The sequence below is a fragment of the Aotus nancymaae genome, unplaced genomic scaffold (assembly GCF_030222135.1).
Source record: "Aotus nancymaae isolate 86718 unplaced genomic scaffold, 86718_ANA_hifiasm-v0.15.2.pri h1tg000020l, whole genome shotgun sequence".
NCBI lineage: Eukaryota > Metazoa > Chordata > Mammalia > Primates > Aotidae > Aotus > Aotus nancymaae.
The window spans coordinates 66,985,007-67,010,763 of record NW_026988432.1 but is presented as its reverse complement, the minus strand read 5'-3'; the positions used below and the strand labels follow the sequence as shown (position 1 = coordinate 67,010,763).

Sequence of the window (25,757 nt, the reverse complement as noted above, 5' to 3'; positions counted from 1 at the left end):
TCATATTTATATAGTTTCAGGTTTTATTTTCATAATTATCTTCCTATAGAAGCAATAAATCTGTATTTTCATAATAACACATTTAATATTCTACTCATCAGAGCTGAAAAAAATAGGAATAAAGCAGATTTCATACACAAATACCATACTCTGCATATGTACAAATAATTTCAATATATTAAGTCTATTTTGTAGCTGGACTTCACTTACAATGTAACAGAACATTGAATATTAGATTCTGAGCATATTCATGCAGACTTCCACTTTGGTGAAAGTGATGACAGTGGAGTTCTGGAAGACGATTTTTCTTGTAAACACCAAGTTTTATACTTCTGAGTACACTCTCAAAACAGGAACTTATGTGAATAGAAAAAGAAAACGTATAAATGTGAAACAAATATTTTTTACCACATAGAATAACCCTGAAAACAAAGAATATCCCCAAGTTCTAGTTAGTCAATCTTAACCATGGGCAAGAAGGGTGAAGGAGGCTGTACTTGGAAACAGCCTTTTGTGTGGTTTAAAGCCCAGCTGTGCTGCTGCTACAGAATGCACTTCATCATCACCTTCTTTAAAAAAAAAAGTTTTCAGTACACAAGAGTAAAACTAAAAAATTTTTTCCCCAATACTTTAATGGGTAATAAGATCTATAAACAAATAGTCTAAAACATCTTTAAAGTATTGCCAAATCTGTTTAAACAGATTATTAATTAGCTCAAATGAGCATTAATGTAAGCCTCCAGAAGTTTCTGATTGGATCTAAAGTAAAGGATACAAGCAGCAATGATGGGTTCTCTGAAACACAGCAATGTCCTTAAACGCAAATGTCTAAATATAGCTTGCTCAGCGTTAATTCCAGTATCATTAATAAAAATGAGCTGCTACCTGAAGAACTATGCCAATAAATTAAGGAAGAAAAACATTAAATTCATTAGACTTTTGTATCAGACCTACAATAAAAAACTGTATACCAACATCCACGTACACAAGACCACCTCCCAAAGGAGGATGTTATTATGTCTTAAGCTCTCCTACTGAACTAGTTGTGACTAAAATCACTTCTGATACTCCACCTTAGTGTTTTCAGAAAGTCTAGCAAAATTAAGCATCCTATATTCAAAATTTAAGGTATGACTCTAAAGGAGATAGAGACAGGGCATGAATAAGTAGCATGTACCTGCTGAATGCACAATGCTGGTGTCTGTAGCCTCTTTCCAATTAACAGATTATGAGATGGGTCTAAGCTACATAGGGTAAAAAAGGAATGTTTCAAAAATAGCATTTTAGGAAATAACTGTAAAGGATCAATATATTGGCAGTGCAGTGTTTTAAATACATTTCTTTCTAAAACGATTCTTCCCTTTCAGCTAAGTTTTCATAGTATACAGCATTTTCCATATCAAGTTACGATGGAGTTAAAATCAAAATAAACCAAATTATTCTGCAGAAAAGAAATGTAACTGTACTATGTTGATGGAAACATTACCTTGTTCTTACAATGCATAAAAAAGATATTCGCAGGCCAGGAGAGGTGGCTTATGCCTACAATCCCAGCACTCTGGGAAGCTGAGGCAGGCAGATGGCTTGAGCTTAGGAGCCTGAGGACAGCCTGTGTAACATGGAGAAACCCCATCTCTACAAAAAATACCAAAAAAAAAAAAAATTACTCTGGCGTGGTGGCACATGCCTGTAGTCCCAGCTACTTGCTGCAGTCCCAGTTACTCAGGACTGAGGTGGCAGAATCACCCGAGTCCCAGAGAGGCTGCAGGGAGCTGTGATTATGCCACTGCACTCCAGCCAGGGCAACAGAGTGAGACCGTGTCTTAAAAAAAAAAAAAAAAAGTATTCATTAGCTATTAGCTCCTATTTGGTTAAGAGCCAAGTAGATATGGAGACAGTCACTATGTATTTTTTAGAAGGAAGAAATACCCACACTTCAGAGAGGACTGAAGATATTATAGAATCACTTTAGTATGCTACCTTCAAAATTTTTCAAACTCATATATAAGAGCTTCAGTGCACCTTTTATTGGGCTAAATAATATTGTAAGGCTCAAAATAACTTCCTGTTCCCATCTCATTTCTGAAAAGACTTAATAATTTAAATATATCTAGCATCATAGGGGATAAATTTCCTTTTCCAAACAAAACAAATTTTAAAATAATTTTACCAGTAAACATCACTTTTAGCAGCAATTATTAAATAAAATGTAAAAAACAATTCACTAACAGTAACTTACAACTGTCCAAGAGAGAAGAATACCTGTGCTTCTTACCCCTTTTGTTTAGAACATAATTTATGTATAATTTGGCTTGTAAATTTTTTAATCAACTGTATTAAAACAAGACAGAGATTTTCTGTTAATTCCTGCTGGTGTCTTAAGAAAGCTCTTATGGAAAGAAAAAGATATGCTTCACAGATAAAGGATATGACTGATTTGGGAAGATGGTAACTAAAAACTAGTTTTTATTAGGATCCAAAATCACGACTGTAATGAAGTACAGATATCCCTAATCTAGACCCAAGTCCTTGAAATGGCATGTCAGGATTTTCCCTTTGTTTTCCTTTTCTTTTCAGCAAGCAAAATACTAGCATAGTCCTCCTGAGTATTCGTCTTCCTCTTCATCAGCAGCTGTGGCAGTGACGCCATCAGGCTTGGCCTGTGGTGTCGCAGGTGATTTCTTCTTGATTCCCCCTCCTGGAACCACCAAACTCAGGCCCAGCTTAGCATACTGTCAACAACAGAACATGTTCTTAAAAGCTGGATAACTAGAATCCTGACACATTTTACTCAGCTCTAAAAGGACGCAGCCTGGCTCTCCACCCTCATGAACACCAATTCTGTCATTCAGATGGAAAAAAAAAACCCAATAATGCTGTCTCCAGATGCCTCATGACCATGGTGGGACAGGTACACAACTAGTAAAACCATCAATCATAAATTTTTTAAATTAAAAATTTAAAAATATGTATTTTCAAAACCATGTAAGAAGTTATTTAGAAAAACATTTTTTCTACATATATCATTTTAAAACAACTGAAGACCTTAAGTTGATCTGATACTATGATGATACTCTAAAGGCCTAAGACCGAACAGGTACTTAGAAATCTACTGAGAAAGAGAAATGAGAAAAAATAGAAACTTATAGCCATGGTTCACTTTATGTGCAAGATATCATGTAAGGATATTTCTCATACACAGACTAATGTATTCTTCACAACAGTCCAGCAAGACAGGTACTAGTGGCTTCATTTTTACAAATGAGTTAACTGAGGCTTTAGCTAGTTATCACAGATTCCCACAGGTCTACTGAATTACAAAGGCCACTACACAATGGGCCTCTTTCAGACCGTGCATCTAAAAGAAATGAATATACTAAGCAACCTATAAGACAACAGATAGAGGAAAAGTTGAGAAATTAGACAGAGTTTTAAAAAATGTGTATGGTCAAGAGAGTTAGATGGGTGAGTAAATGGTTATAAACCACACAACTAACATCTATTTTATCTAAATCTATGGTGAAATTGAATGCAAGTGGTCAGTTTCCTCATGAGTAGTAGTTTGAGAAGAAAAAAAAGAGGTAGAAAAAAAATGCCTAAGTACACGGGTAAAAAATAATCTCAATAGAAACCTCTTTCTTTCAAGAGAAAAGGTTAAAGATATGCAAACAGGTCCACTTACATCATTGTCCATGTACTTGAAAAGCGGCGAGTTGCAAACGTCTGACACTTGATCTTGGTCTTGCTGGTCATAACCTTCAAGAAGCTGTTCCAGCGCAGCACAGTCTTCACTGCCATTGAACCCGGGGATGCTGCAGTAAGCACAAATCACACGTCTTCACCTTCTCCTTAAAAGAACATATCTCAGCCAGGGATGATTCTGCCCCTGGCATGTGACAATGTCTGGAGACATTTTGGTTCTTAAAAGTGTGGGAATACTAGTGGCATCTAGAGGGCAGAGACTGGAGATACTGCTAACCAACCTGCAGTGCACAGGACAGGCCCGACCACAGTTGTCCAGCCCAAATGTTAATAGTGTCGAGATTAAGACTGCTCATGTTAAACACTGAGAAAATCCCTCATTCTGATTTCCATAACATATAATCTGAGAATTTTTCCCCCTTTTTCTTGTTCTTTTTTTCTTGGAAGGCAAATAAAACAAAATGACTAAAGTCATTCATTTCCATGGAGGTCCCCAAGAGAAAAATACAGGAAAGGGAAAAAAAAAGTGTAAAATGCCCACTGTAAAAGATAAAATGGTAGATGAGCACTCCTAAGATTTAGAAATAAGTTCCATGGCCAGGAACATTTGTCCTAGCAGCAATCTTAGTTGTAGAAACACAAGTGTCAACAATGCAAGTCAAAAGGGCCCAGACAATGTCTTACCTATAGCTCTCCCGGACACATCTTTCTGCAGCTACATAGTCATTTCTGTGTAGATGAACTAAGACTTGAGCAATTGTTTTCTAAAACAAAAGAGAGGATCATGGTCAAATTTATATCTGTTTAATAAAGTCAATATCCTGGCAGTATTAAAAACACCTGGAGTTTAACTTTCAGAGTCTTTGTATAAAGAGAGATTTATAAATGCTGTAGTACCTTCCACAGGACACTTGAGGGGAAATAGCCTAGAACCGCATTTTTCCAACTCTCCTGTCCTGGGATTCGGTTACATGAAGACAGTAAGCCTGGGGCAAGCCTGGGATTCACCCATTTCTAACAAGCTCCAGGGGGCACTCTTACTGCTGGTCTGGGGACCACACTGTGACACAGGCCTTAGATCACAACCATGTTTTAAAGAGAATTTCTTTTAAATATCTGCACAGATTCAAGCTTGAAATAGGAACAAAAAAGAGAAGGGGGACCCATAACTCCGCAATGATACTTACAATCCTTAAAAAGAAACTAGGAAAAAGATGTATGAGTGAAAACCTCAGATAACAGAAACAATGATAGCACTGATAAGTCAACAATAAAAGCAGTAATAAGATCAAAGATATGACTGATAAATTATTGGCAAAATAGGTCTTTGTGAAGTATTTTTCCATCTTTTTTATCTCTATTGTTTAGGTAACTTTTACTGATCTATCTTCAAGTTCACAAAGTCTTCCTTCTGTCATCTCTATTATGAGATTAAGCTTATCCAATATTTTATTTCAATAACGTATTCTCCAGCCCTAAAATTCCCATTTAGTTCATTTGTATAGTTTCTATAAACACAATTTTTCAATAAAAAACAACAGAACCCCTTTTGCATTCATTTCTATTGTGTTCACCTTTACCTCATGGAGCAACTTACAGTTGCTTCAAAGTCCTTATGTGATAATGCCAACAACCCCAATCACTGCAGGGTTGGCATCAGTTGTCTTTTTTCCTAAAAACAGGTCATATTTTCCAGGTTCTTTGCATGTTGAATAATTCTGGATTGTACTGTGAATGTAATACCATGCAGCTTCTGCTTAATTTTCAGGAGTACGGATGTTTTCAGCAGGTAATCACCCCAGGTAGGTTCAGACTACACGTGGTACCCTGCTTTTGGTGGATGGAGGTTCTACACTTAGTTAAAATCCTTTGCTATGTGGCTTTGGGCCCGTTCCATGCATAAGCCCTTCAGAGGGCAGTGCAACACTTCGACAGTGATGAAACTTTAGCTCTCCAAGCTTTGCACTGCTATTCTGGGGCCTGTCTCAGCACAGCTGAAGAGTAAATCCAAGTCTTGTGTGGGCCACATCTACACTTAGGAGACTCCGTTTCCAGCTCTCTCCTTTCTGGGATTTTCTCCTTGCTCTCTAGCTCATTTTCCTAGTTCCCTCTGGCAAAAGAGACTGGGGTCCTTGTGGAGTTTTAGTGACCTGAGCCATCATCACAGTGTAGCTCCATGCCTTGGGCACAAGCTTAGAGCAAAAGCCAAGAAAACAATGGGAACTCTTCTCCCAGTGCTGGTTAGAAAGACGGGGTTTCTTTTGGAGTTTTCATTGTTGCAGCCTGTGCTGCCCACCCAGCTCCACAACTGCAGGCTTCTCTAAGGGCAGGGCAAGAAATGGAAAAAAACCCGAGAAACTCACTCCTATAGTGGTTGTTTCTCCAAGCGTTTGCTCCTCTCCTTAGTCTATCGGCTTGTATTTACTTTTCAGAGTTAAAGGGTGGTTGCTTTTGCTATCCAGCAGATTAGCTGTAATCAGCAGAGAGACTAGCTGTATTGGCCTTACTCTATCGTGGTCAAAAACAGAGGCCCATGAAGTATTGTTTTACAAAAAACATAGAAATATCCATAGAATCCTTTCCTAGGTATGTATTCAGACTAGTATAAAAAATCTAATGTAATGCCAAAAACAAACACATTCAAAGAATACCTTATAACAAGTTGGATAATTCTCAATTTCCTTATAAATATTTTTTTCTTTCTGAATAGAGAGTGCTGCCTCATCAAACCTAAAAGGAAACACAGATATGTAAAACAAGCAGGTCTAAATAATCTATAGCAGAGGTCCCCTGTGAAATGTATTTGACATCATAGATTGTAGAGACATCAAGAGGACAGGTATTGTTAGCAGCTGCCCCAGGACCCAGGTTTCCACACGCTCTGCTCATCTGGCTTGCCTTTCAAATGTCTGACTCCCCACTTTCAGACAGTACGCTGACAGAAAAAGCAAAAGAACTCAAGGATGGGTTAGGTCAAACAGGGAGTTTTAAGCTTGGTAAGGATTGTCCAATAATGAGTTTCTGTCAAACAAACTTCTTTGTGATACATAGTTGAGATGATCACCCAAGATTTCTTTCCTCCAGACTGAAAGAACATCCAGACACCCCAGGGCACCCCGTGCCATCACCCCACCGTGTCCCTCCATCACATACTCCACTGCTGCCTCAGTGGCCCTAGCAAGCTCTGAGGTGCCGAAGAGGGCAGCATTGAGGGGAGGCAAGTTAGAGACCTAAACAAAATCCTTCCTGCATCTTCAATCTTCAACATTCATCTTTTCCATTGACTCTCATACATTCTTCCTTTCTTCTATTCTGCCCAATGGCAGAATGAAGATGAAAGCAAGGAAAGGGGTCACCAAAAATTTCCCCCAAATGCTCCAGGCCCTTATCCCTTTCTCACTCCCCCAGCCCTAATTCCATCAAATCCTAATTGAATCCTCCTTTCCTCAAAACTGTAGTATACTCCAAATACCAGGAATCCCTGAGTAGCACAACTTGAGACTGAGTGAAATGTATAGTCTTCAGCCACTGCTCTCATCCCAATAAGAGTCCAAGGTTATGGGAGCACCTACCAGGGGTCTGGGCATTGGGATTACATACAACCAACTGCCAAAAGGGGCAAGAGTCTGTACTATTGGGATTCAAGGGGAGACAAGTGGTATTGTAACCCGAAGTAAAAATACAAAAATGTTATGCTCTATTTTTCTATATGTTATCTTTTTTTTTTTTTTTTTGAGACAGTCTCACTCTTTTGCCTAGGCTGCAGTGAAGTGATAAGATCTCAGCTCACTGCAACTTCCACCCCCTGGGTTCAAGTGATTCTCCTGCCTCAGTGTCCCCAGTAGCTGGGATTATAAGTGCATGCCACTTTGCCCAGCTAATTTTTGTATTTTTAGTAGAGACAGGGTTTCACCATGTTGGGCAGGCTGGTCTTGAACTCCTGACCTCAGGTGAGCCACCCGCCTCAGCCTCCAGAAGTGCTGGGATCATAGGCGTAAGCCACTGCATCTGGCCTGTATGTTATCTTTTTAAAAATAGTTGCATGTATACACACACACACACACCCGCTGCATCACACACACAGTGGCTTGACTTATGCCATTATGGCTACTTGTATCATGAGTTAAACTGAATCTTTATGGGATGTACCCTGGCAACTTAATGCCTTATAAAATGACACTCATTGAAGAAATGCATTCTGAATTTTCAAAGGTCAATTTGATAAAATTTTGGAATAAAGTCAATTTATAACTTGGGTTTGGTAGCAGAATTCTAAGAGTATTCCCGATTCTTCCCTCTTGTAAACACTTCTCATATAATCCCCCTTTAAGTGTGGGTGTGACCCTCGAAATATGATGGGCCATCCTGTGATTAGGATACAAATCAGCTGACATTGAGTGAATCACTGTCTATGTGGACCCGACTTAATCAGGTGGGTCCTTCCTTAAGTTAGAGACTGGAAATCAGAGTGACTTGCTCCCAATGGCTGGAATTAGCAGTAAACTGCCATGCTGTGAACCACCAAGAGGGGCATATGGTCAGGAACTGAAGGAGAGCTCAACAACTGAGAGCAGTTCCTGGCCAACAGGCAACAAGAAAACAGGAATCTCTGTCACAAGGAAATCAATTCTGCCAACAATCAATGAGCTTGGAAAAGGACCCAAGCCTTAGATGAGATCATAGTCCCCTCTGACACCTTGATTTCAGCCTGATGAGACCCTAGCTCTGCTACCTAGAGACACTAGGTCCTAGCTATACTATATCCAGACTTCTGGCCTCATGAAATTGTGAACTCATCAGTGAATATTCTTTTAAGCTGCTAAGTCTGTGGCAATTTGCTATGCAGAAATAAAAAATTAATGCAAGGCAGACTACAGCTTCAAGTACATACATCATTTTTAATTGTGACCCTGAGCTTATCACAGACCCTATTTTTATAAAATGAATTCAGAATATTGTGTGCTCAAAGTGTTCAGATTATATTACATTCTAGTAGCAATCTCAGTATTTTAAATTTTTCATATATTTAACTATAAAGGGTGCATTCTTTACACATAAACTGTTTATTTCCTTGACATAATAGCATTTCTATGTGCTAACATATAGCTACCTAACAAAAGAGCCAAGCGCTTATATGAGTTGGTAGTCAAAAAAATTGATTGACTTTGCTAAAAGGCTATGAAATTAGCATATAAACCCATCTATTTTTAAACGTATCCAGGAAAGTATTCGTTACTTATTATAATGAAACACAGATGATTTCAACTTTCCCATCAGGCAATACTTAATATTCCTAACAAAATGACAAGAATCTGGTTTTGCTGAAAACAGAATAAATTGTTTTTATCTTCCTATAACTCAAAAAAAGTTAAACCCAAATGAAACAAAATTGAAATCCCACAGAAGGAAACGGTAGGAAACTGTTATAGAATCTCATTCATCCCCAAGCTTTCAAAAGGCACTTTCCTCACCACGACTCAAACTCTTCTTCTGGTCCCAACTATTTCTTGAACTCCAAACCAACTGGCAACATTGGTAATGTTTTGAGGATGATGGTGGTCCCCATCCCTAGGGGAGCTTTCTAAAGGAACATGCACAGGCAGCTAGAAAACATTCTTCAGCTGACCTCCCCCTAAAAGATCCTGGCCTCTCTCCTTTCCTGTGCTACTCTGTCTACAACACAGCTTTAGTTGATCTATACACCTTGAGAAACAAAAGGAAAGAAGATGTGGAAAACAAAAATACATCATGGGAGCTGAGGCAGTGTGGCTCTCACACAGGGCTGTCCTTACCTTCTCCCCGCTTCCTGCAACTTCACTTTCTCCACTTTCCATGGGGTCCTATAGTAAGGGGCTTAGCACTCTACAAAGTCACTGGGAACCTTGTGGAGAAGCATTAGGAGGCGAGAACAGATGAGAAAGAGGTAAAGTATGCTCAAACTTGCTTTCTGGCTGCCCTGAGAAGAATGAAGGATGCTGTTTCTAAGACATGGGGCCCCTGCTCGCTAGTCAGAACCTTGGTATCACCTCACAGTTCAGCTATTCTTCCATAGCCATAGCACCATCACCAAGAACAGCTCTGCTGCTGTAACAAACGCTTTCAAAAACTAAACTGAACCATTTGTAAGTTGGGAATTGTCAGAGTTAGCATTTCGGTAACTGATTTCTGGGAAGCAACAAGTAATAAGATGAATAAAGGTAATGACCCATGAATGATATATAAACTTTGCTTCATGATTAAAGTTCTAATTTAAAAACAAAATAAAATTTCTTTTCCAATTAGACCAACCACAAAAAAACTACTCAATGAAGGAAGGTCCTATAAACAAAGTAGTTTATCTAAATGAGATTGTTTAACAGTTAATTCTAGATCAATTTATTCTCATGTTACTCTAGACAGGTTTAAATCATATTTCAGAATCTGCAGTCTTCATGAAGAAAAAAATTAATTCAGTCTCAGAAAAGACAGATTCATCAGTCATTTCTACTTTGATTCCTTGACACATTAAATGGATCTCGGGTGTTTTCTGTTAGTGGGAAGCTTTGGGTAAATTTCAATTAAGATATCTGCAGACTATCTCCTAAAAATGTTTATCTTAAATATTATTGAGACAGAATTTTATTAATGATAGAAATTATTTACTAAAAGTAAACTGAGATAAACTAAAAAAAAAAATAAAAGGAAAACCCAATAGGATTTTAGCTTTCTGAGGTTCAACTATTTGTGCCTCAGATCATGTTGAAAGGATAACAAGGTAAATATTTTGTTAATGACACTATTTGTCAAGAACCTGTCCATTTTCATGGGTGAGTATTTATGCATCTTTGTCATTTATCCTAATACTCTTATTTTTCCTTGAGAGAGATACTATAATCCAACCGAATAATAGATGAAGAAAACTGTTCCCTCTTATGCTGCTGAGCCAGGGTTCAACCAATAAAAGTACAATGCATGATAAATCTGGGCATTACACTTTCAAAAAACAACAGATCTTTTAATATCTAATTCAGTGTGCCTACTGTCTAGTAAATGTTAATATTCTATTGGGTTGCCTCGTGTGTCTATAGCTTACACCAAAAAATTAACAAGCTATCCCCCAAATTACTTTCCAGTTCTAAATGCAGATTCAAAGTATGAACACATAGGAATAGTTCTTAAAGACATACCTACGTCCTCGTACTAGTAGTCTGGAGGCTTTTCCCAATAATTCAACTGCCTGTCGTAAGCGCTCCTCATTCTGAAGGAATCAAAGAAAAACAAGTGTTGGCTGTTTTAATGTTGAAATTTTTTATCCCATAGTATTTATTTTGTAAAGAAGTAATAGCACTGGATCAAAGGGGAAACACGAAAGCTGCTAGTCCATTTTACTACTCTCTAGCAGAAAAGAAATAGCACGCAACTGTGAGCAGGGAAAAGTTTTAAAAGTAGTCACTGCATTTATTTATTTTCCGATGTATTATTTATCTAAACATTCTAAATAATTAAAGAAAAAATAAGACTCAAACTTACTTCAAACACATTAGCTGTCTGTTGATATAACTGTACAGCCTTTTCTGGATCAACATTTTCTATAAGCCTGAATTAGACAAGAAAATGTGATCTACATGAGAAATGGAAAGCTTGTTTTTCAAAGACTTTATTAAAACAAAAAGATAAGACTTCTATGCAGAGACTGGTGCATCTCACACTCACTTTCCAGCTCGCTCCAAAGCCATGGCTGCTGTGTCTGGGGTGCCATTTTCTAGATACATCATGCTGGCTTTCTCAATTAGCTGAACAGCTTCTGGTAGTTTCTGCATCTCCTTTGGGCAAAGGACACAGCACAGATCAGCAAATAAATCAATTAAAGAAAAATGGAGTTAACAATCTGAAATGCAATTATTTTTTATTTTACTTTAAGTTCCAGGACACATGTGCAGAACATGCAGGTTACATAGGTATACATGTGCCACGGTGGTTTGCTATATACCTATCAATCCATCATCTAGGTTTTAAGCCTCGCATGCATTAGTATTTGTCCTAATGCTCTCCCTCCCTAGCCCCTCATTCCACGAAAGGCCCCAGTGTGTGATGTTCCCCTCCCTGTGTCCATGTGTTCTTGTTCAACTCCCACTTATCAGTGAGAACATGCAGTGTTTGGTTTTCGGTTCCTGTTTTAGTTTGCTGAGAATGACAGCTTCCAGCTTCATCCTTGCAAAGGACATGATCTCATTCTTTTTTATGGCTGCATAGTATTTCATGGTGTATATGTACCACACTTTCTTTATTCAGTCTATCATTGATGGGCATTTGGGTTGGTTCCAAGTCTTTGCTATTGTAAATAGTGCTGCAATAAACATATATGTGCATGTGTCTTTATAGGAGTAGAATGATATATGTTCCTTTGGGTATATCCCCAGTAATGGGATTGCTGGGTCGAATGGTATTTCTGATTCTAGACCCTTGAGGAATCTCCACACTGTCTTCTACAATGGTTGAACTAATTTACATAACCACCAAAAGTATAAAAGCGTTCCTATTTCTCCACAGCCTCGCCAACATCTATTGTTTCCTGACTTCTTAATCATCGCCATTCTGACTGGTGTAAGATGGTATCTCATTGTGGTTTTGATTTGCATTTCTCTAATGATCAGTGATGAAGAACTTTTTTTCTCATATTTTTTGGCCACATAAATGTCTTCTTTTTCTACAAGGAACTTAAATTTGTAAGAAAAAAACAACCCCGTCAAAAAGTGGGCATAGCATATGAAATGCGATTATTTTTGACTCTACAAAACACTGTACAACAATAAATATATTTAAAATGAAATGCTTTACAGGATTATTCTTTCAATCAAGCTTCATTAAGCCCAACCAAAAATATACCAGGTAATTTCTACACAGAGTTCATCATCACTTCATAGACCTTTAGGAAAACTATGAAAATAGAAAAAAAACAAAAACCTTGCTCCTTACTGTTTTCTAAGCATTTCTTATTCTTTAAACATTTACTAAGTTCCTATTATATACAAGACCTATGCCAAATATCACAAACTGGCAGCCCAATGACTCTATCTCATTTCCATGTGTGTTTTGCTTGATCCATGCAGTATTTTTAAATCAGATACTTTCACAAAAGCTGTTTTATGGCTTTCTTCAAAATATGTACATATATATATATATATATATAAAGCTATGGTACCAGCAGGCTTGCATCCCTGTATGGCAACAACAAGCTGGGGCTGGATAGTGCTGTCCCATCAGATGAGCATGCACCTCCTGGCACTTCTCCCTACTCTTCACTTCCAACTTCCCTCCACGTCCAGGCTGCTTCATTCATTTCAGCTATTCCCATATGATCTGAGTTCATTTGAGTTTGCAACCCTCTTCCATGACTGATAAATTCTGTATCTTTTTTTTTCTTTTATTTTATTGTATTTTAGGTTTGGGGGTACATGTGAAGAACATGCAAGATTGTTGCATAGGTACACACGTGTCAGTGTGATTTGCTGCCTTCCTCCCCTTCACCTATATCTGGCATTTCTCCCCATGATATCTCTCGCCAACTCCCCACCCCCCGCTGTCCCCTCCCCTATTTCCCCCCAACAGACCCCAGTGTGTAGTGCTCCCCTCCCTGTGTCCATGTGTTCTCATTGTTCAACACCCGCCTATGAGTGAGAAGATGCGGTGTTTGATTTTCTGTTCTTGTGTCAGTTCGCTGAGAATGATGGTTTCCAGGTTCATCCATGTCCCTACAAAGGACACGAACTCATCGTTTTTGATGGCTGCATAATATTCCATGGTGTATATGTGCCACATTTTCCCTGTCCAGTCTATCATCGATGGGCATTTGGGTTGGTTCCAGGTCTCTGCTATTGTAAACTGTGCTGCAATGAACATTCGTGTGCATGTGTCCTTATAGTAGAACGATTTATAATCCTTTGGATATATACCCAGTAATAGGATTGCTGGGTCAAATGGAATTTCTATTTCTAGGTCCTTGAGAAATAGGAACACTTTTACGCTGTTGGTGGGAGTGTAAATTAGTTCAACCATTGTGGAAGACAGTGTGGCGATTCCTCAAGGACCTAGAAATTCTGTATCTTTAACTTATACATCTCAGGATCTGCAGTCCTAATGTCTAACATCTCCAAATCAAACATTTTTGAAATAGACTAAAAAAAAAATCATTTAAAAGCTAGTTATAAAGTTTACAGGAACAACTTATTTAGTGTTGACTTGCTGTATCTTAAGGTAGGCTCCACATTGCATCTTATGGGTGGTTTACAAATCTGCCTATTCAGTCTCTTGCGAAGTCGACAAATTCATTAGGATATCCCTAACAAAACTGGTCTCATTTTCGACAACCCCAAAACATACTTTATTATTTAGCTATGGAAACTAACAAAAAAAACAGACTGAAACATAATTTATGAAATAAGGCTGCTATCATTCACTCAAGCAGAATGATACGCTAATACACCTCCAAACCTCAGTGAAAAAATAAAAACAATATTTTGTTATAAAACCAAAGGTCAATGAAAGAATCCGAGTCTACAATATTTGCTGAAGGATATCTGAATGAACAGGGAGGTAAACCTAACAATTCTCTCTCAGGCACTTTAGTTCTGAGGGTCATTTTGGTTTTTAAAGAATACAACTGAACCTTGAACAACAGGGATTTAAACTGCGCAGGACCAATTATATGCAGACTATCTTGCTCCTGGGCTACCCCTGAGACAGCAAAACCAAACCCTCCTCTTCCTCCTCCTCCTCAGCCCACTCAAATGTGAAGACCATGGTGAGGATGAAGAGCCTTCTGATGATCTACGTCCACTTAAAGAACAGTAAATATATTTTCTCTTCCTTATGATTGTCTTAATATTATTTCCTTTTCTCTAGAGTACTTTATTATAAGAATACAGTATAAAACATATTCCATATAACATATGTATTAACTGACTGTTTATATTATTGGCAAGACTTCTAGTCAATAGTAAGTTAGTGGCTTACACCTATAATCCCAGCACTTTGGGAGGCTGAGGAAGAAGTATCACTTGAGCCCAGGGGTTTGAGACCAGCCTGGGCAACACAGCAAGACGCAGTCTCTATTAAAAAAAAATTAAAAATTAGCAGGGCATGGTGGCATGCGCCTATACAGCTACTAAGGAGGCAGAGGTAGGAGGATATTTGCTTGAGTCCAGGAGGTTGAAGCTGCAGTAAGCTATGGTTGTGCCACTGCACTCCAGCCTGGGCAACAGTGTAAGACCCTGTCTCAAAAAAACAAAAACAGTAGGCTATTAGTAAAGTTTTGGGGGAGTCTAAAGTTGTATGTAGATGTTCAACTGCACAGGGGGTTGGCATCCCAACCCTGGGGTGGTTCAAGGGTCAGCTGTATTTCTTCCTCTAATTTACCTATCACTAATTACATATATACTGTTCATCTACAACATAAAAGTATTTGGGAGGATAAAAAGAAATAACACAGGGACTATCTTTCATGAGTTTTACCCAGTAGATTAGAAAGACAGAGCAAAAAATACATTAGAAGGCAGTATAAATGCCATCTAAGTCTTATTTGTTGTTTAAAAGTTAACGACTACATCTCCCTGCTTTTGCATATAAATCAAGTAAGGCTGTGAGTAAGAGGTTCAACCACAATATTGATACTTCTCCATAAAAAATGATGAGCTGCCTACTTGAAAGTTATACCCTCTACCATAAATATGCCTATTTTCAATGGCTGTGTGCCTGTGCAGCAAACAGGATATGAAATCATAGGAGTCATCAAGTGACAGAACCAAAGGTTGAGCCAACAAGTTCCTGTGGCTTCCCTTGTGCATCTTTCTACAAAATGGCACTCCCCAAGTCTTGCGGGGGAATAAATGTGAAGGTCTGTATGACAAATTGATAGAAATTTCAGCCCACAGAATTAACTGTGGACCACGTAGCTCAAGGCTCCCATGCTCCCAAGACTATCCAAAGGCATTTAAATTAAATATAAGACAATGCCAGAAAGCATTTTCCTTCATATTTCCCTATCCATTAAGTTGATTTTCTTTCTTCCAAAGTAGCGCTTTTCCAACACCCAAATTAAATAGATACTTGAGCAATAGAAATGATGCCTGAATAATAACTTTTGATGAAGATTCAAGTCTTAGTACAGTTGTTGCAATATAAACTGAGGCTGTGAGAATTAGAGTGTTTGAGGATTTCTCAACTAAGTGTATCCTAAAAACAGACATGAAGTACACTGAGACTGTAATAGCCAACTGGGAGCTTCCTAGTTTTTGGTGGAAAATGAGACAGAAGAAGACCAGAGCAGATCCTTGGCTTCTTTGGCTCTAAGAGAAACTCTAGTTGCAAAGTTGCATCACCAAATATCAATTCAGTTGCATGTTTGGCCAGAAAAGCTATATTTCAATGGATATATAACAGTTTTTCATAGGAAGAATCACAATTCTTTAAACACTTTCCCATGATTAAAAATTTAGATAATTGCCATTTCTTCAAAAAAATCCAGATGCATAAATCTTTGCGCTCTCGCTCTCTCTCTCTCTTTCTCTCTCTCTCTCTCTATATATATATATATATATATACATACACATACACACACACACACATATACATGACAGATTCACAAAATTGAATTCCTGGGTCAAAGCCTATAAAATCTTTTAAATTAAGCATGTTAACAGCTATTACTAACATTCTTTAACCTTTCCAGTATTTCTTATTGTTCTACAAGGAGAATGTGTCCACTGAAAAAAAGTAAGTTCACATTATAAAAGTCATAGAAATTAAAAACAAAAGCTTTACTAAGGTAAACGTTCTTAAAAACAAAGCTTTATAATAAATACTTGAAAGTAGCTTTTACCATTTTAGAAAAAAAAATTTTTAAAAAGAAGAAGATTTTATTTCTAAGAGTCAGTATCATATGTTCTGTCTCACCACACCAGGACATTAATTCCTAGCCTGCTTTTGGGGGCAGAAGTACAAACAGTGGCAAAGGTACATTAGTTGGAGAATGAATAAAAGTAGCAAAAGCTTAAACCTGTGGTTGTCTCTGCTGCCAACTGTTGTTCACACAAGTAAACATCTCTTCTTTCTATAACCCGTGTATGATAATTTTTAAAATATTTATAACCATTCAGGTGTCCTTCTCAAAAGTAGAGAAACTTTCCAAAGAGCTCTTTTTATAGCAGTAGACATCTATCCTGGTTATAAACCTTAGAATGTTACTGTTCCCAGTTCCCTCCAAAACATTTTCTCTTAAATTTCACTTTAACACTCCTTACCTTCAGACACACAGAATGTATTCTATGGGTCCAATTAATGTTACCATGGACAGAAAATCAACTTAGCACCTCTTGCCTTAGAGTAAGGATGCTTTTCAACTTCAACATAAATTCTACATTAACACCTTACAGTTAATTTATTTTACGTACACAATAATTGTGACACAACATTACTGACCTTCAACATCATTCCAGCTTGTTCATAAGCTCTGCAAAGAGAATATAATTTCTCTGATGAGATCTTAATGAAACAAGAGGTAGGAGAAACTTTCTGTTGAGGAACTACTGGTAAGGAAAGTGACTTCAATTAAAATGGGCTCATGAACAACGTATCACTTCAGGCTTTTATTACCAAACAACACAATTTTTTATTATTTTTATTTTCATGGGGAATAATGGCTTAGAACATCAGACATTTGAGTTAAAGAGATTTTATTTTGCAGATGCAAAATTAAGTAAGGCTCAGTAAAGTTAAATGACTTTCCATCTAACAAACCTAAATCTATGGGTTTTTTTGTTTTTTGAGATGGAGTCTTGCTCTGTTGCCCAGGCTGGAGTACAGTGGCATGATCTCAGCTCACTGCAACCTCCGCCTCCCAGGTTCAAGCGATTCTCCTGTTTCAGCCTCCTCAGTAGCTGAGATTATAGGCACGTGCCACTACATCCAGCTATTTTTTATATTTTTAGTAGAGAGAGGTTTCACCAAGTTGGCCAGGCTGGTCTTGAACTCCTGACCTCAAGTGATCCACCCACCTCAGCCCACAAATAAGTACTCTCCACAAAGCAGAAGAAAGCTTCCTGCTTCATTTCCACAGGCACTATTAGCTATCAAACAGAGGAAAAAAGAGATTCTAACTTATTTTTTCATAGACTAGTAAACAAAATGCTCCTAATAAAATATTATGCCAAATTTAATTTAAACTCCTTACATTTTAGAGTTAAGAGTGATTTAGTTTTTAAGGTTTAGGTAAAAACTGAAGCAAAGAGAAATGATTATTATTTAAATCAATACAAAATTTATAATTTGGGAAAAATTAACCTACAGAAAAACAGCAACATTTAAAACATAATTTGCAAATACATGAAAATATGAAGAATACTTACTTGGCAGCATGAAAAAGACTGAATGAAAGTAACAAAGTCAAAGTTAAGGAAAAAAGAAAAAATCAATAGTTTCTAGAGATCTACTATTTAAAGACAGTTAACTAAATCACTGACCCAGGTGGTTCCAAAAGACAAATCTACAACCAGGTAAAGAAGAAATAATTCAATGCCTGTTGATATAGTTTAAAACTACATAATTCCCCAAAACACTGACATAACACTGCACAGACTTTAAACTATTTCTATTATGCAATTCACTGAAGTGCAAAGTTATTATGACTACACTTTGCAAGTAAGAGAAACATTTTTTATCAGTAAGTTTTCAAATACCTCTTATAACTCTTCTTTCAAATACCTGAGGAAAACTGTATTTTTAAAAAACTGATACAGTAGTTCATGCGTTTTCAATACCTGTTCTACTTCTTCATTCTTCAGCACATCTATAGATTTCTCTTACTTCATCACAAGTAAAACCATCATCAAGTATAACCACAAACAACAGAAACTAAGTTCTCAAAGGTAGCTCTGTGAACCAGTGTGGACCTTATGATCAAACTTCACTATAAACGCTCCTTCAGAGTTTAAAAATACACAATTTTTCTAATAATTTTCTAATTTAAAAACATTTTACTTCACAGGTAGTAAAGCAAATTTACAGCAAGAGAAAACAGCTTGTCAAAATCATCTAATTGTTTAATTTCTTTTTAAAGGTTGAAAAAGATACGCCCTATTATTTTCATGGGCAACAGCTTCCCTCAGGCAGGCATCTTTTGCTTGCTCAAACTGTTTGGCATTTTTAAAAGCAACAGCTAAAAAAGAAAAAAAAATTGACTATTTCCATCATTGAAAACCTCAAATGAATCATTACTGAAATCTGCATTTTATATGAAGTATTACAAACACACTTATTTCAAATACTTAGGAAGTTTCCAAAAACTATAAAATACTACTTTTTTCTAAAGCAACTTCCTTACAACTTTTCCAATTATCAGTAACTTAGGAGTATTTTTAAGTTTTTCTTTTTTAATTGTTGACTACTGGCAACAAATCAGTTACTTCAATTCAAAACCAGTAAGTCTTTCTAACTCCAACACTCCCTAACACTCTCTAGTGACAGGTAGATTCTTTAGTCACCAAAGACAGCACCTTACTTCACTACTTTTACATTTAATAATAAAACAGAACTTTAGGTGTAGGTCATTCAATTATGTAGAAACTGAAGGCCAATAAGCACATTAAATAGTTTTTTATAATAAACCTTCCTTTGGCATAATCTTTAAATGTCTAACAATGCATTTAAAAAAATCTTTTATACTGTTTACTGTCTATAAAAAAAACTCACTGTTTAAACAGTTAAAGTATACTGCGAGCTGTTTTAAAAGTGTAATCATCAAAGCAAAACAGCAATGCTTGTAAAATATAATTTTAAAATTTTGGAAAACTTTTCAAGGGTTGCTTACAAAGCAGCAAAAAGCATAATGCTTTAAGAAAAGGGTTATTTGTTAAAAACACTCTTAAAATTCTCTTTAATAAAATGTGAAAACCAAATACTGAACTATTCTTCTCCCTGCTTTTCTGTTGCTTTTTAAAAAATTTATTCTGATTAAATAGATTTTCCATAAGACCTTAAAGAAAATAAACAAAGGATGCTTCAATGGGAAAATCTGATCTAAAACATTTATTTTTGAATGTAGTTCATGTTCTCAGAGGGATATAAAACAAATCTGTGTTAAATTTCCCTCACAGTGGAAACTTGCAAAACGTTGTTCCCTTTTGTTACAGAAGCCTCCGTGCAGAAGTAGTCCATAAAATTCATACAAAGTTTGAACTTTTAATAACTTTAAAGTATGAGATATAAACAGTTTGCATGATGCAAAAAAAACAGAATTTACTCTGATTTAAATAAAAGTACTGAAGACTCATTTGCTGTTTATCCAAAAGCACTTGCTCTAGATGATCTCTATGCTAGGCTAACACATGTGATCAGGGTTATCACTGAAATACAACTGAAAATGTGTTCAAGGTACTTCAAAATTGTTTTATTTTATTTATACTCCAAGTAGTCACAGATATGCTGAAAGCTATCATTCTATAATTTAGAATGCTAAATTTTTAGTAAATTCCCTTTCTGTTGCATATTTTAGATTGTTTATATCTTACATACAGATAAAATGATTAAAATACATATATAGCTTAACACTTCATGAACAATGAACAGATATACTCAAAGTGAGGTTCATAAAAGATAAAAGTACCAAGCAAAGATGATCTGCAGATCTGCTTAAGATGAGGATAAATTAACAAAAAAATTTAACAAATTCTTTATTCAGCAGAAAGTATAATAGAGAAACATGACAAAACTCATGGATACAGTATACAAATAACTGGAGCTGAAAAATATATAAGCAATGCTAAAAACCCACTGCTGTATGTCACCAACCTCGCCCCATCCCTGCTGTCATAAACAACAGGTACCAAGATCTCTGACTCAGCTCTCAACACATCTGAAAATAACAAGAGGAAAAACACTCAAGGGCTTGCACAGTTGTTCTGTCTGTTTTTTAACTATTAAAGCCTTGTAGAAAGCACATGAGTAAGTATTACAGTGAAATGAAGTTATCAGACTATTTTAAGATTACATAGTGGAGCAACCGGACTATAGTCAAAAATACCTGCTTTTCCATACTCAGAAGCGGCACTGTCATAATCTGGCTTCCATTTTAAAAAACCAGTTTTCAGGCTAGAATGAAAAACAACACAGTTAATAGAAGTTACCAACCACATTTATAAGTCAGATCCCTGCTTGTAATAACCTTCTAAGTTTAAAAAAAAGAAAAAAAAGGAGGAGCCATCAGGCACAAACTCTTTGTGTCACCCTCCTCCATCCAAACTTATGCCTAACAAATACAGCCTCACCTCTTTCTCTCCCACTGTCACAGGTATGTGGCTTTCCTCCTAGAGGTTCTCAATTCATGGTCCCCGGACCAGCAGCATCAGCACTGCCTGGGAACTTACTAAAAATGTAAATTACTGACCCCATCCCAAGCCTACAGAACCTCTGAGGTTTAACAAGCCCGAAGGTGCATTAAAGCTTAAGAATCTCTGAAGCACAGTAATGACAGCAGAGGGGGATTCATGAAACAAGCACGATGAGAGGCTAGAGACATAAATGGAGGTGTCATAAGCAAATGTCAAGAGCATAGATGAGATTCCCTAGTAAGAATCCAGAGAGAGAACAGAAAGACTAAGGAATACAATCACTCAATGGAATGACAGAGGGAGTAGGCACAAAAGTCAAGAGAAACTGCTTTCCAGGATCACTACTGGCTTCTTGGTTGCCAAATCAAAGGCCGGTTTTTTGAATCCTTATCTTACTTGCCTTTTCCTCAATATTTTATATCTTTTTCTTGCTTTAAAATAATTTCAGACTTGGTTTAAACTAATTCAGTGACTGTGAAATTTGAGTGTGCGTAAGAATTGCCCAAACCATCTTAAATTCTAAATTTCATTCAATTAGTGAAGGCCTGCTTGGATAGAATGCTGCTTGCTTCAAATGAATCAGGGGAGTACCTTAACTGAAAGATGGGGAATCCAAATTAGCCCTCAGAAGTATAGTCTTCCTTTTGTGACAGCCATGTGAACTGCCAAAAGTAGTAGCCTTTTTTTTCTCTTGTGATAGGGTCTCACTTGGTTGCCCAGGCTGGAGTGCAGTGGTGTGATCTCGGCTCACTGCAACCTCCGCTTCTCGGGTTCAAGTGATTCTCGTGCCTCAGCCTCCTGAGTGTCTGAGATTACAGGTTTGCACCACCACACTCAGCTAATTTTTGTATTTTTAATAGAGAAGACGTTTCACCATGTTTGGCCAGTCTGGTCTTGAACTCCTGGCCTCAAGTGATGCACCTGCCTAGGCCTCCCAAGTGCTAGATTACTGGCATGAGTTACTCACTGTGCCCAGCCAGCCATAGGTTTTAAGTAACATTTTTTGCCAATTAAATTATTTAACATATTTAGCATCTAAAACTTCTTTGTGTATATAGTGTTACAAGATTCAAATTAGTACAAGCAATTTTTCAAGCTTACCAAGAATTTCACTGCTCAGAAAAATAATACCCTTGAATTGTGGTGTATCTACTCTAATACACAAAATTAAGGAAATATGCAAAATTCTAACCCTCCATTCCTATCCCAAAACAAACACTACATTCTCTATATTAATATAATTTTTTAAATCCCACTAAAAACCAGATACAATCATTCAGTCACCTAATGTGCTATACACGGAAAGAGAGTTTAAAACTGGGCAAAACCATCCCAGTCACATGAACACCACTAACGAGGAAGAAAGACGTACAGCTAATTTAGGTTTAGGACCTGTTAGTCCTTTTCACTCTTTTTCTCCAAAGAATCAATAAGGAAACTGACCAATTTCCACAGAAAAAAGGAAAACAGCAATATTACCATCTGTGTAGGGGGATCAATTTACAAAATTACTCAGCAATATTGAACTGCACCATCATTAGAAAACAGAGAAAAATCAAATATCTCCTAAGCTCCTGGCCCATTTTGCCTGCCACCCACTCAGTAACTGTCTAGCAGCATTTCAAACTAACACTTCAAGCCTGAACCCCACGCCTCCCCACCCCACCTCCCTGCCCCAGACCTACCCACCAATCATGTCCATTAACCTACATCCCCTATCTTGGCTGAAGGTCTCTCCCACTCCATCTCTCAAGTTAGAAACCTGAGTTAAGCCTTCATCTCTATACACAGGCAGGTTATTAAAGCATGTCAACCTATTGACAAACATCACCCAATCCTACCCCTGCACTGTTACTTGAATTCACGCCATTACCGACTCTTCCCTGAAGTCAATAACCCACTAACATGTCTGGCACCACCTTCATGGGAGAGTCACCTTTCCTCCTCTTCCATTCCTCACACCCTGAGCATACTACCTTTTCCCTGCTTCATATCTCCACCATACCATAATGAATACTTCTATTCTAGCACTGAATATCTTATTTTTACTCCTCTGTTCACTTGTCTGCCCGCCTGTGAATTCTAAGCTCTTGAAGGCACCACTTTTGGTTACTCCAGTATCCTCAGTGGCTGGTACAGGTACCCAGTGACAACTTTGTAAATGTTTACTGAATATGTCAAAATTCTCCCTCCAACCCTCTCCCCACAGTCCATTCTCTACAGTGCTGCCACATTTTTCTTTTTTTTTTTTTTTTTTTGGAGACGCAGTCTCCGTCTCCCAGGTTGGAGTGCAGTGGCGCGATCTCCACTCACTGCAACCTCTGCCTCCCGGGTTCAAATGATTTTCCTGCTTCAGCCTCCGGAGCAGCTGGGATTACAGGCGCACGCCACCACGCCAGGCTAATTTTTGTATTTTTACTAGAGACAGGGTTCCACCATGTTGGCCAGGCTGGTCTCGAATGCCTGACCTCAAGTGATCCACCCGCTTCGGCCCCACAAAGTGCTGGGATTTCAGGCAAGAGCCACCACCACGCCCGGCCTGCTGCCACATTTCTTTCACCAAAAATAAATCTAGCCGGGTCTGCGGGTTAGATGTCTACAAGAGCCATCTGAGAAGCTGACCCTTCACACTTTGGCCCCAACTCTTCTTCACTCCAGTTTTTCCCATCACTGTGACTACACTACAATCATTGTTCCCAGAGCACATTTTCAGGCCCGTGTATGATACATACTACAGATTGTGCACAGAATCTCTTTCACAGGATTTTCCCTCTGTCTAAAACATTCTGTATTTTTCAGGCCCTGCTCACAAATCATCTCTTCCTTAAATTTTCTCAGGCAGAATAAACTTCTCCCTCTATGTTACCTACTCACAGTTCACACAGCTTTTTTGTGGTCCCTATTCCACACACTATTTATTCTTACTACAATTTTTACGTTTGCTCCCACTAGAAAGTCAGATTGTTGTGGAAACCTCCTGCACCAGGAGAGTCCCAGTACCTTACACACTGACTGCCTCGAGTCATGTGATAGAAAAGGCTTGAGTTTTTCCACTGTTTGAAAACTGGCTCTGCCATCTTTCACCTGCGCACCCTGGGGCAAGTCGTTATGAGGCTTCTATGAGCTTAATTTCCTCTTACGAAAAATGAGAATCTCTATTTGGGCAGTTATTGTGAAGATCTTAGCTTATGAAATTACGTATGTGAAGCACCCACCACAGAACATAGCACCGACTTTTCATTAACCTGTGCCTCATTTCAGATAAAAATGAGCTGGAGTAATGAAACGGCGGGGCGGGGGGAGGGTGCTAAAATAATGAATTCAGGAGAATCAGTTCAGTCCCACGAACATTTGCTGGGTGCCTATTACGTACTGTACCAGAGATGGCAGAACATACACATCAAAGGACGAGGGAAGCACAGTCGTGGCCCACTGGAACAGTGCCAGATGACAAAGGTTCACCGAAGGGTTTTTGGGGTAAATCTATGGTCCTCTCCACACAAGGGACTCTTCTAGGGCGGTGGTTCTCAACTGGGCGATGTTGTTCCCCAGAGGTCATTTTTGGTTGCCACAAATGGAGAAGAGGTGCGACCGGCACGTAGCAGGTAGACGAAGCAAGGGATGCTGCTAACGAGCCTCGGATACAGAGACAGCCCCCACCACAAGAAGCCTTCAGAAGCTTAGTGCCCAGGTAGAGAAGCCCTCTTTAGAGACCAGCCCCGCAGCACTGCGCCGGGTCCCCGCCCACACCGGCTCTGGGGAGCAGACTTCCGGCGGGGTGGACCCACGGAGCTGCCCTAGGCGCTGGGGGCCTGACCCCGACCCCGACCTCGGAAGTGCAACCCCGGGAGTGCGACCCCGGGGACACCAAGCCCCGGCAGCCCCGCAGGCACCAGCGGGCCGGGCCCCCTCAGCCCTGTGCCCTCCCTCTCGCCAAGCTGGGTGCTAAGGCCGCGCCAGTGAAAGACGGACTTGGCGTCCACACACAGGCCCACCCGGCATCTCACTCACTATTTCTCTGCTTTGGCGAGGTGCTCCAGCCCTTCGTTTATCTTCTGAGCCGCCATCTCCACAGTCAGGTCTCTGACGTGGAGAAAGGGTGAGTCTGCCTCTTCCTCGGGCGCCGAGAATCCACTCGAATAGGCGTGGGAACGCCGAGTAGGAAGCTGGTGCAGCGCAGCAGCCGAGCGGCTACGGAGGGCCGGAGGGCTCAAGCCGCTGCGGCGAAGCGGGGCTGGGAGCTGGCAGTTTCGCCTGGCAAAGAGACATCACGCAGGCGCGGTGCGTCAAGGCTGGCCCCACCCAGGGCACCTGGCGCAGGCGCGGTGAGATACTGATGGGGCGTATTCTTTCACTCAGTATTTACAGAGCACCTAATATGTCAGGCAGTGTTCTAGACACGAGAAAATCAGCAGACAAAAATGCCCGCCCTCTTGAAGACTTGCACCAGGAGTTTTTCATTAATGTGAAACTACTGTGGATCTTCTTTGTAGGGTTAATTGGCCTTATAACTTATTACATCTGAAGATTCTCTGTATCACAGCTAGAATAGTATTCATCTATCTATCCATTCTACCTTTTGGGTATTAATCGTATGTCAGTCAAGAAACGAAACAGACTTGTAAGCCCTGATTACTGTCAAAAAATCCACTCCCGGCCCAAATAATCGTTCTAATATTTGAAGCCGTGATAAGT

The 25,757-nt window shown here is 38.6% G+C and overlaps 1 protein-coding gene across 1 annotated transcript; it reads right to left on the bottom strand.

Moving 5' to 3' along the window:
• On the bottom strand, nt 1-25,222 carry NAPG (NSF attachment protein gamma). The gene is made up of 12 exons (XM_012446877.3): nt 25,074-25,222; nt 20,756-20,823; nt 18,808-18,892; nt 18,084-18,101; nt 17,158-17,188; nt 11,395-11,504; nt 11,212-11,278; nt 10,869-10,939; nt 6,354-6,432; nt 4,387-4,466; nt 3,683-3,812; nt 1-2,732 (listed from the first exon to the last, which is right to left on the bottom strand). Exons 1-12 carry the CDS (start codon nt 25,127-25,129, stop codon nt 2,589-2,591), a joined length of 939 nt encoding a protein of 312 aa, XP_012302300.1. The 5' UTR covers nt 25,130-25,222; the 3' UTR covers nt 1-2,588.
• Between the last annotated feature and the right edge of the window lie 535 nt (nt 25,223-25,757).

Bases quoted from the DNA above. Each gene is read 5' to 3' on its own strand.
- NAPG (XM_012446877.3), bottom strand. From the start codon at position 25,129: ATGGCGGCTCAGAAGATAAACGAAGGGCTGGAGCACCTCGCCAAAGCA. The intron at 20,824-25,073 runs GTGAGTGAGATG...TTTTCATTCTAG, and splicing joins CTCGCCAAAGCAGAGAAATA to CCTGAAAACTGGTTTTTTAA. The intron at 18,893-20,755 runs GTATTTTTGACT...TTTCTTTTTTAG, and splicing joins TTCTGAGTATGGAAAAGCAG to CTGTTGCTTTTAAAAATGCC.